This window comes from Aethalodelphis obliquidens, unplaced genomic scaffold (assembly GCF_003676395.1).
Source record: "Aethalodelphis obliquidens isolate GAN/ISIS:26980383/991018 unplaced genomic scaffold, ASM367639v1 scaffold27, whole genome shotgun sequence".
NCBI classification, from domain to species: Eukaryota; Metazoa; Chordata; class Mammalia; order Artiodactyla; family Delphinidae; genus Aethalodelphis; species Aethalodelphis obliquidens.
In genome coordinates, this window is record NW_020837971.1 from 22,460,141 (window position 1) to 22,472,333 (window position 12,193).

Consider the following 12,193-nt stretch of genomic DNA (forward strand, 5'->3'; position numbering starts at 1 on the left):
CTCCCTTTCCCCTTTGGTAAACATAAGTTTGTCTTCTATGTCTGTAAGTCTCTTTCTGTTTTGGAAATAAGTTTATTTGTATCTTTTTTCTTCTTTTAGATTCCACATATAAGTGATATCATGTGATATTTGTCTTTCTCTGACTGGCTTACTTCACTTAGTGTGATAATCTCCTTTTTCTTACCTTTTAGATAATTTTAAGAACCAGTCACGCAATGTTTTAGAAACGTTAATAGAAATAAAGTAGATTTTTTTAAAAAAAAAAAGCATAAGTTGATCACCAAAATGAATGAATGCCTTTGTATTTTTCATGTTTTTTTCAGCTTTGTCTAAATGAACACACGAGTCTCTGTCTGCTTAATGTAACTGTAGTGTCAATACTATTTTATTTTGGTTTATTTTTAGCCAACAGTTTATCACGAGCATTTCCCCAGGTGGCTGTATACACCCTCTAATAATGTTCAAGTACAGCTCTTCAATCTTAAGGACAATTCCAAGACCAAGTTCATATTTTATTGGACAGGAAATTAGAAGGTGACCATTGGTCCGTTTTGCCTCTGCCCCGAACAGGGTGCATTGAGCTGAGGTTGGCCTGTTTGCAGAGAAAAACTAGGGCATTTCCTTCAGAGTCCACCCAAACATAAAGGAAAGGAGCTTCACAGCAATCCTCAGGTCTGTTCAGTTGGTTTGCGTTGGGATTGCACACCCTGAGCTCTGCATCTGAAACTAATCAGACATGTTACCTCGGTGCCCCAGGGATGCTCCTACAAAAGTCCCAGTGGATTTTGCTGGTGTTGACCAGATGTAAAATCCTGCTGATTTCTGTTCAAGTATGGTACTGTTGTCTGCAGCCACGGCCAGGATAATCACGGGGTCTTGGAACCTGACGCTTTATCCAAACAGGGAGCAGGTCATGTTTTTCTGCCCTCGTCTCTGGGGTGCCACTGAATTTGAGAGTAGTGTTGGGGGGAGGGCGGGGACTCTGGGCCCTGACTGACCCACGTGGAATCCCACCACCACTAACTAGTTGCTTGGCCTTTGAGGGTCCTCCTAACTTTGCTGAGCCTCGAGTTTTGCTTATATCTGTGCAGATAACGCCTCCTACCTGTCACAGGTGTGGGAGCCCCTGGGTACCTGTGCACATGCTCAGTGCCTCTTGAATAGCCATTGGGTGGGACCCATTGACTAAGTCACACAGTTAGTTTAGGGACCAGAGCACCGTGAATTTTCATGGCACACCAACTTGCCTTTTTTGGGCTTTAGAGTCAAAAGAAGTTGAAGATGATCGCTGAACTCCTCAATCCTGTCTGTGCTGTTCCATTATTTGCCTCAGAAATGGGATCAACTCTCTGCCCATGATTTTTCATGGAATATCTGTAGGTTTTTCTTTTTCAACAAGAGTTGTCTCCATTACCAATTAGACATACTCAGAGGCTTCAGCATGGTGTATCACATCTTTAGGTCCAAATGCATAACTTTCAATAAATTTCAGGATTACTTAATCCGTGCCTACTGTGGAAAGCAGGGGTTACAAACTCAGAGGCCACAGAGCATGGGGCAAAGCACAAGTTTTCTCTAAAGAGGGCAGCCCCACAGCTTCCTTACGGTTGTTGCCCTGAGGAATTTACAGACCCAGCGTGGCCAGCGTTGGAAGAGAAGACAGAAATCTAGATTTCTATGTGAGGTCTCCCCAGTTTTTTTTTAAAGGCTATAAGTGTTAATTGCTTTAATTTCTTTTTCTCTGATTCCCATTGAAGCTGAGCTTTCCCCATATGTTTGTCAACCAGGTACATTTCCAGTTTTGGAAAGTCTCTGTTTATGGGAGGAATAGTCTTAAAGTTAGAATTTGAAAAATATTCAGATGCAAGAAATGAAGATGGGAACTAGAAAGCAGGTAGCAGACGCGGAGATTGTCCCCCGAAGGCTGATTTCAGTTCCCTCCTTGGATACAAACGGTACTGATGCACTGCGGTGGGCACTGGGTCTAGGATGGGACAGGAGCTGGAAAGACGAAAAGATGGACAAGGTCCCCACGTGGAGACGGCCCTTATGTTGTAGCCGGGAGGATGGGTGGTTCATCAAGGGCTGTGACCCACCTGCCATCCAGAATCCAGTCCCCTCCCCATTTGAGAGAGTTAGGCCTCCCAAATTTTAAATCTTGGCAACCAATTCAGACTTTCAGGGCCAAACAAAACACATCTACATGCTGGGCAGGCCAGTCCCAGATGTGCGCTCCACTGACGGCTGGATGCCTTGGTCCGTCCTCCTCTGCGCACTCATTTGCCAACTTTGGAATCGCTACAATTACTCGGGTATCTCCTGGGATGTATCTCTTGAAAAATATCGCTTCACAATATATTTGGGAAGTTCCACATTCTTCTCTTGGAAGAGGAGAGTATAAAGTCGCTTACAAATTCTGCAGTAAAGCAACATATGTAAATTTTCCCCTCTGCCTGCCTCTTAATATCCTTTAGAATGAGTGTTCCGCTGAGCACCACTTGGGAGATGCTGTCCTAGGTCATCCCCCTTCTGCACTGTCACACTTACGGCATTTCCAAATACACACCTCAGATACATGGAGAGAGAGAGAGAGAGAATACACTGCTTCTGGTGAACATGGTGCATTCCAGTGATCTGCTCTGAGGCCCTGTCTGAGAATAGGGCATTGAGAGTTGGGACAGCAAAAAGCCTGAAGGGGAAGGGGAAGGTGGGGAGAGTCTTCAGGGGCCGACCGGTCCTGGCCCAGAGAGCAAGTCTGCAAAATTTGTGTGATCCACAATGGAGCAGATGACTGCAGGTGTCCAGACTGGCCCAGGGTCAAGTTCAATGAGATGATAACCCGTGCTTGGGGGTTGGTAGCCCAGAATCAAGCTGAAATGTCCTGAGAGCAGAGCCCACCACTGTTCATGGAGGTGTGGTCTTGACCTCGGCCACCTGGAAAGGGCCCCGGAGCGGAACACTGCCCAGGGGCACACGAGTTCAGTGATTGAGAGAAACAGTAACAAAGAACGTGGTTTCTGATACCCTGCTGTCCCAGGAGAGGACAGGCCTGGTGACAAGGGCAGATGTGTACTCAGTCAGCCTGCCAGCTCTTCCCTTCCTGTGCCGTGAGATGGATGCCCCTGGACCACATTTAGAAAGGGAGGCCACTTGAAGGGGCCACTTGAAGGCCACCCTGATCTTGGTGCTACTGCTGGGCCCTGACTCCACCTCCTGGCTCTGCCCAGCACTGATTCTGACACCTGGATTCTGCAGCTCATCCTAAGGTGGCATTTGTGTTCCCAGGATGGGTGTTCTTCCTGTGATGATCCAGGACCTGGCTATGACAGTGAGGCCTCTCCACCCTTGGAATGCCGGACGCCAGAGGCTCAGGACCATAAGTTACCCTTTGCCATGATGGGCATGGCTCGGTCTCTGCACGTGGGACACGGGTTCTGACGGGTGGTGAAGCTGTCCCCAACAGTCTCAGACACCCTCAGCTTGCAGAATCTCCACTGTGGCGCCAGCTCCCAGTGGAAATAAGGAGTGTTTGTGGTTTTCAACTTTGCCAGGGTGCCCCGTACTATCGCCACCCCTCTGATACTCGGAGATGCATTCAGTGTTGGAGGGAAGAGTGGAAGAACCTTTGTGACCTGCAAAGGCCCCAGTTTGTAAGGTCTGTAAAGTTCTAGTTTGCTGGGCTGTTTCTCCTCTCTCTGCCATCTGCTATTCTGCAGATAGCAAATTCATCCAGACTTCTTTGGCTGGAATTGCCTGGGGTCCCCCTTTGACAAATTGGAGGCAAGGACTCTTTGCACCAGAGCTCCTGCAGCCTGTCCAAAGAGCGTCTGCGGGGTTGGCTTCAGCTGAAAGCGTTTTTCTTAAACTATTCGGTCTAGTGGCAAAGTGCACGTCTCCTGCTCATGCACTGAATTTGGAGGCTCTGCTCCTCGCTGCCACGGCTCCAACTTCCTCAAGGGCAGCGCTGGCTGGGCTCCACCGAATGCCCTGACAGCCAAGATTTTGAATTGAAAAGTCTCAAGGATAAATACCAGTCTTCTAAAGAGAGCAAGGGTGAAGGCTTGGGAACGATTAGAGTGTGCTTTGTGTGCTGTGATCTGAAAATGGTATGTTTTCCATCAAGTCATTTGATTAGATCCAATTATAGTTTTCATTGCAAAATAAATCTATGCCCTCAATTCAAACTTGACCCTGAAAGTGGGACATCCAATTCCAAGAGTCTTCCTCTAAATTTAGCACAGCCGGTAAATAATCTCCTTCAGGAAGAATTCGGCCCATGTGGGGATTGCCCCTCATGGTGGGGACACCTAGGAGTGGCTTCCACACAGTCCTGCCCTGGGTGGGAGTTGTGTCACCCATGAAAGATCTCCTTCCAGCTGCATCTTTCCTTCGTGTATGACCCAGGCCAACTCTCCTAATACTTAAAGAGCAACACGATGTGAAGACTGCCTGGCATCATATCTGCCCTGCCTATTGCTGGTGACGGTGCCCTGGGCCAGTGACTTGATCTCTCACTTCTTTTTTTTAAATTGAAGTATAGTTGATTTACAATGTTGTGTTAGTTTCAGGTGCACAACAAAGTGATACATACATACATATATATATATATATATATATATATATATATTCTTCTTTTAAATTTATTTATTTTATTTTTGGCTGCGTTGGGTCTTTGTTCCTGCACGTGGGCTTTCTCTAGTTGCGGTGAGCAGGGGCTACTCTTCGTTTCAGTGCACGTGCTTCTCTTTGTCGTGGCTTCTCTTGTTGCAGAGCACGGGCCCTAGACACGCGGGCTTCAGTAGCTGTGGCACGTGGGCTCAGTAGTTGTGGCTCGTGGGCTCTAGAGCACAGGCTCAGTAGTTGTGGCACTCAGGCTTAGCTGCTCCACAGCATGTGGGATCTTTCCGGACCAGGGATCGAACCCATGTCCCCTGCATTGGTAGGGAGATTCTTAACTGCTGCACCACAGGGGAAGTCCATATATATATATATATATTCTTTTTCATAGTCTTTTTCCTTATAGGTTACTATTAAAATATTATTAAAATATTGAGTGTAGTTCTGTGTTCTATATAGTAGGTCCTTGTTGGTTATCTGTTTTAAATATAGTAGCGTGTATCTGTTAATCTCAAACTCCTAATTTATCCCTCCCCCCTTTACCATCTTGGTAACCACAAGTTTGTTTTCTATATCTTTGGGTCTATTTCTGTTTTGCATATAAGTTCATTTATATCATTTTTTTTCTTAGATTCCACTTATAAGTGATATCATGAGATCTTTGGCCAACTTCACTTAGCATGATAATCTCTAGGTCCATCCATGTTGCTACAAATGGCATTATTTCATTTTCTTTTTGTGGCTGAGTAATATTCCATGGTATATATGTACCACATCTTCTTTATCCATTCATCTGTCAACAGACATTTAGGTTGCTTCCAAGTCTTAGCTATTGCGAATAGTGCTGCTATGAACATAGGGGGTGCATGTATCTTTTCAAATTATGTTTTTCTCCAGATACATGCCCAGGAGTGGGATTGCAGGATTATATGGTAATTCTATTTTTAGTTTTTTTAAGGAACCTCCATACTGTTTTCCACAATGGCTGCACCAATTTACATTGTCACTAACAGTGCAGGAAGGTTCCCTTTTGTCCACACCCTCTCCAGCACTTGTTATTTGTAGAATTTTTGATGACGGCCATTCTGACTAGTTGAGGTGACGCCTCATTGTAGTTTGGGGGATTGACCTCTCACTTCTACTTTCTTGTCAGTCCAGTCGAGATCTGCAGTACCATCCCCTAGAACAGTGCCTAACATATTGCCAGCCTTCAGAAATTGGTGGCTGGTGTTATTATTGTTGTTGTTGATGTTGTTTATTTAAAACTGCCTGAGGAAGGATAGAAACTTGATTTATTGGAAATCCTTATAACCTGTGTCTACCTCTGACCATCTGCCTCATTAAACTATTTATAACATCTTTGTTTGAAAAGAACATATGCATATGTTTGAAAAGAACATATGCATATGTTTGAAAAGTACACATTTGTGTACCGATAGATAGATGGGGGAGAGGCTAGCACTATTTCTAAACTCTCGAATCCTGAAGGCAATCTTGCTGTAATCAGGCAACTTATCCATCTGTGTATCATACTGTGTGCGATCAGTACTGTGAAGCTCTCAGTCCTGGGATCCCTTTGGGGGACACTAGTTCCGCAGAAATTCTGTAAGGAGTCAGTGAGACAGATTGGGTAAGTGGGTTGCAGGCTCTGTTTTTTTTTTAACAGTAGAACCACACTGAAATCATGCGTAGAGCCTCAAAAGACAGAAACTGTAGCTTCTCCAGGGGAAGGGCGTCTCCCTGTATTGTCCGCTGCCTGCCCACCTTCCGCCTGGCAATCCGTAAGCTCCTTCTCCGCCCCCACCTGTCCGTGAGTGGTGGACGTGAGGGCTGTGGAAGCGACAAGCTGTGTCTCTCTTATCTGCAGGGCTGAGGATTTCGAGACGCTTATGGAACTGAGAACGCGCAGGTCATGGGTGGAGGAGCTGGGCTCCGGTCCTGGCTTTTCAGCCCTGGAACTTTGTAACTAGAGGAGCTCTGTGACCTAGGAGCGTTTAGAGATGTTTTATACCTTCTAGACCTCTGCAGCTTTGTAGTTATAGGAAGGAACTTTGTGACTCTAGCATCATTTAGAAACATTTTATATATTCTAGATCCTGAAACTTTGTAACTATGAGAACTTTGTGACCACAGGAAACATTTAGAAATAGTTTATGCCTTCTGGAACCCTGCAATTTTGTAACTACAGGAACTTTGTGCCCAAGTGAGCATTTAGAAACATTTAATACCTTTCAGAACCCTGAAACTTTGTAACTGCACTAACAGAGGAGTATTTACAAACATTAAGATCTTGGAGAACTATGCTGTAGGTACAGTAGCCACCAGCTAACTTTGGCTCCTGAGCCCGCCGGATGGGTAGCCCAAATTGAGATGTGCTGTGAGAGTGCAATTGCACCAAACATGTGAAAAAATGAACTTTTTAATATTAATTATATGGAAATGACGATACTAATTTGGGTTAAATGTTGAGTTAGAGTATACTAATTAAAGTTAAGGAAAATTAACATTATTTAATGAAAAAATAATCTTGCTTACTTTTTACCTTTTTAATGTGACTACAAAAAGATTTTAAATTACATGTGTAGCTCACATGACATTTCTGTTGGACCCCGTTGTTCTAGAACTCTGAAGCTTTATAAATACAGGACCATTTGTACACGGAATGGGGAAGTTAAGCACATATTACTGTCATCAGCCATCTCTTTTCCCAGGCTTCTTACCTTTAGTTTATCAAGTAACTGTTTTGAAATCGCATGGGTTGGTTTGGTTGTTGTCAGCCGTTGAACATGAAAAGGGCATCTTTTTCCTCTCAGACTTTGCTTGTTTTCTGCGACTGGGTAAATTACCTAAAGAAACTTTCCTAGCCACATCAAAAAGAAAAATGACTTGATGTGCTGGAATGGGGCAGAAGCAGCCCGTGCTTTCTTCTTTCTCATATAAAATTTTTTAAAAAATGAAAAAGCACCTGTTTGCCCAGGTACTGATTCCTCGTGACTGCTGTGTCTCCCATGGGAGTGGGTGGGGCCGTCGCCAGACCCCACCCCTGAGGCTGCTCCACTTCCGGGAAGACTCCCGCTTGAGGCCGGCTGAGCCTCAGACGTTAGGCAGCAGTGGCTTGTCCGTGGCTGTGGCCTTGGCAGAGTGACCACCGTGGGAGGCCAGGCTCCCGGTGAGGTTTCTCCAACACGTGCAGCTGGTATCGGAATGCCTGTGCTGCTTGTTTGCCCTTCATTTCCTTGGTCTTAAGCCAAAACAAACTGTCCATAAGAAACTGTCTATCTTAGAGTGGGGTGTGTGTTGGGCGTAAGGAATGATGCCTGGGAAAGGAACATCTGCGCAGTTGACTTTCAGCTGAAAAGAGGTGCTAATGCTTCTGGCCAACTGTGATTCTTCAGGGGCACGCAGGAGGGCCCTCCTGCTGAGCCCACAGAAGCTGCCCTCCAAGCCCAGGGACCAAGTGCTCCCAGCTGGCTGTTACAGGGAGAGAGGAATAGCTGTAATCCATCGGCAGCCCTTTGAGGAGAAGCGGATGGGGTGGGTGAGGAAGGAAAAGCAAATTCTGCTAAGTCTCCCCCTCCTGAAGCTGTACATTGGAAAGCATAATACATACATCACACTGGTTTGGGCTTTTGCCAGATGAACCATTCACCCAGAATCCAGAGTGTGGCGGGTCCTATCCCGCATCAGGAGAGGCACCGGCTGCAGAAGCCAAGTGGTCCACAGGCCTGGCCTTGCCCCGCCCCGAAGGTGCTCGGCAGCCTTGGGGAAAGCACCGGCCAAGGACCTGGGCTCCTCCCTCCACAGCGCTCCCAAGGCCGGTGGCTTCTGTCACGTGTCCACTCTCTCCTCCTGGACAGGCAAGGCCCCGGTGAACCAGGTGCACCCTGGGGCGTCAAGAGCAAAGTCAGGTGAGAGGTGGGTGGGATGTGTCAGCGGAGTGTGGAGCTGAGCATCTGGGACAAACCTGGGACAGGTACAAGAGGCAGACGGAGGAAAGGGGCGGGCAGGCAGGCTGAGCCAGGTGGAAGGCAGGGGATGCGGTGTAGGGACCCCGGACTTCACAGGGGGCCTGACGGGAGGTGAGACGGAGAACAGGTCTGAAGCCCTGAGCTTGGCCACTGATGGTTAGACCAGGCAGCTCAGGCCGGAGCATGGGTGGGAGGAGCGTGGGGAAGGGCTGGCTCAGGCCTTGCTGCAGTGCCTCCTTGAGGAGTTAGATTGTCACACACTGGTTTAGGATCATCTCAGGGATTGCTGGGTACTCAGAACAAACTAAAATTATAAACACAACATGCCACGTGTATTGGACATGGTATCACACACACGTAAATGGCTTTTCATAAAAGAATTAGTACTCATCAGAGGACCAAAGGATCATTTTAGATGTTGCCCATTTCAAACATTGCCTTATCAATCAAGCTGCTTTGTACCAAAATGAGCATACTTCAAAAAAAAAAGTATGAAATATTTGCCGTAATCCATCCATTTCAACAAGTCACACTGGTCGGCGATGGTGCCTGGGTTTCTGCCTCAGCCTTGTCCACAGACACAGGTTACTTTTCGAGCATCATGACCATCCTGTGTGGAGTTGCATGTCTTGATTTCTTCACGTGACATGCCAGCTTAAGCAGCGATCTGTGTTTCCACCTACATGGCATGGTCATCATAGGATGCGTGACGGGGGGCACTCCCTGCTGCCGGAAGCTGTAGAGACCTCCCCGTGAATATGATGAACATGCTGGTGTTTATGTTTTTCCTTCCATAGCATTATTTTCTTAAGGCAAATTATCAAAAGTGAGGCTAATGAACCAAAGTTCCTGCAGAGTTAAAGCTATGCTTTTGCTTCTGGATGTCCACATTCCCGTTGCTTTCCAGGTAACACCAGGAGCAACAAGTTGAGAGTCTCAGATTCACGGAGTTGTCGTCAGTCTGGGGTGATCTTCTTTCTCCAGTGTACGCTTTATGAAATAATATCATCAGTGGAACTTCTAAATTACTTTTTAATTCTTTTTCTTCAAAGGGTGCATTATTTTAGTTTAGTTTAGTTTTTATTGAAGTATAGTTGATTTACCATGTTGTATTAATTTCAGGGATACAACTAAGTGAATATGTATATATATGCATACACATATATATATGTGTATATATACATTCTTTTTCAGATTCTTTTCCCTTATTGGTTGTTACAAAATACTGAGTATAGTTCCCTGTGCTATAGTTTTTAATTCTTATTAATATCATTCTGTTCCCATGGAACAGTGTGATTTTGCATACTTTGAAGGAAAGGCAAATACGTTGAAGGAAAAGTATAGACATAATTTTGTTTGGCTGGACTTTAAACAACTTAAAGTAGGAGGCAGCATTTGAAAAGTGCTCTGTTTTCCATTTCAAACACTGTTTTATAGAGCCCTTTCCATTTTTTTTCTCTGCCGTACACTTTATTGAATATTTAAATGAGATTTATTTAAACCACCACATTCCGTGAAAGAGAAAAACACAAGTTTAGTAAATGCATTCAATTAAGTCTTGGGGCAAAAGCAACAGGAAACGCAGCCTTGAGCCTCCCATGGTCGTTGTTAGTTGGTCCACAGCCACACAGATCTCGGCCAACGCTCTTTGTTTGCCGTGTCAGAGGACATTAGCTGAGACGGGTCTGGAAGCCACTTCCTGGCTCCAAAGAGACACGATCACCAAGTAAGAAAGGCTCATTTATCAGAACACAAACTTTGCTACGTAAGTGAGGATGGTACAAAGCATATTTCAAGCATCATTATCTCGGCCTGATTAGTAATGATGGAAATCGGTCCTCGATTTTAACGGTCAGCGGGAAAGACCTTCAGCTTTCACTGAAGAGTGACAATCACCCCATATGTGTCTCTGTTCTTGGCACAGCAAGAAAACGGAGACAAGAGCCTTTGCAAAGGCTGCTTTCAAATTGCTTTGGCAGCCGTTGTCTTGTGGATGCCGCTGTCCAGGGACACAGATAAGGAAGGTCCAGTTCTCCTTGGGGGGAGGGGGGGACATCTCCCTGGATGCCCGGGTGGCAGCACCACGCGGCACCTCTGGATACATACGTGGCCAGCCCTCCCCGGTTCTGGAACCCCTGTGAGCTTGGGCTGCGCCATCCTGAGCTCACGCAGTTGCCTCTCTGTGAAGCAGCGATAAGGACCTCACCTGCTTTATATCGGCTTGTGAGGTTTATCATAGGATGATCTGGGCAAAAAAGCCCCAAGTAGGTCCCCGCGTGGGAAGGCTGCATGAGGTACTGGAGGGCACTGTGTGGCCCCCCGCTGTGGGCATTTCCCCCATCCAGTTAAAACCCTGAGGGGCCTGGGGAGGGGGATGGGCTGGGGAGGCTGTCACCAGTGTCACTGCTGCCCTGAGGTTTGCTGTAGTCATGGTGTTTGCTGTGCACCACACACACACACACACACACACACACACACACACACACCCCATCTGCGTCCCAGTAGGTCCAAGGGCAGCAGTGGTCCAATGCCTTTGGAACTGCAAGAATTTGACTGTGAGTTGTACCTTCTTCAGATATTTCCAGAAAAGAGTGAATTACGTAAATAATGAGATAAACGAATGCTCTCCCTTTCTGCTTGGTCTTCCCTAGAAGTGGAAGAGTTGCTCCAGCCTCACATGAGGATGAAGACCTCTTCATGACCGGCCAGTTCCAGAAAACCCTTGCAGAACTGGACGAAGACCTGGAAGGTAAGCAGCGCCTGCTCCTGCTTGGACCTTTGCCCCGTGTGGCCGGTGCTCTGAGGGTTATCTTCTCTGGCTGAACTTTATGGCCTCGCACAGGGAAGATGTCTGCAGAGGGAACGCAGCTCCGTGTGAGGAAGGCCCGGACTGGGGGCTGAGCACACAGGTGAGCACAGCTCCCTGGAGGGGACCCTGCATCTGGGCTGCTGAACAGTCCCGAGGAAACGTCTGAGCAGCTGCTTAAAACCTCCTCTGAGTAATACTGATTTTGCACATTAAAAAGTCTTCCATACACATGAACAGAAAAAAAGTTCTCCAGTCCTCAAATGAGTTAGGGAAACACTGGGTGCCACACAGGCAAACAGGGCTGTTTATTAAACCTCCAACCCTGTTACTTGCTAATATGGGGGCTGACTTTCAAAGGGAAACGCAGAACACAGCGTGTTGACAAGGACCCCTCTTAGAGCGGGGCATCCCACAGCACTGCGATTCTGTGCATATATCGGAGAAATAATAGAGTAAGGCCGAAGCAGATGCAAATCAGCTCAGTCAAAACTGGAAATCTTTCAAACGAAGGCACAGAGTGAAAACCAACTAGGAAGTAGATATTGGCTGTGCCCTCAAAGAAAACAAAACAAGAAGAAGGAGACAGACTCCAGAGCTGGCCCGGAGTTTTGTCTGACTTGCTTTTCAGTGTTCCGTCCTCAGATGGGGCTGACAGGGCTGAGAAACCTTCATCGGCCTTAGTGTGTCCTCTGGCTCTGCCCGCAGGGCTCACTGCATCCTTTAGGGCTAATTCTGATGGGCTCGAGGCTCAGTCATCTGCCTCTTAATAAGCAAAGCAAGATCAAGTTGTCCCATAGAC

The 12,193-nt window shown here is 46.6% G+C and overlaps 1 protein-coding gene across 9 annotated transcripts in view; it reads left to right on the forward strand.

Annotated features, from left to right (window-relative positions):
• The window catches only part of COBL (cordon-bleu WH2 repeat protein), a 264,711-nt gene that overhangs the window by 237,303 nt on the left and 15,215 nt on the right, over positions 1-12,193 (forward strand). For all 9 annotated transcript variants that reach the window (XM_027124111.1, XM_027124116.1, XM_027124113.1 and 6 more), the window contains one exon: positions 11,237-11,334. In XM_027124111.1, coding sequence (XP_026979912.1) covers positions 11,237-11,334 — 98 coding nt within the window. The remainder of the gene's footprint in view (positions 1-11,236; positions 11,335-12,193) is intronic.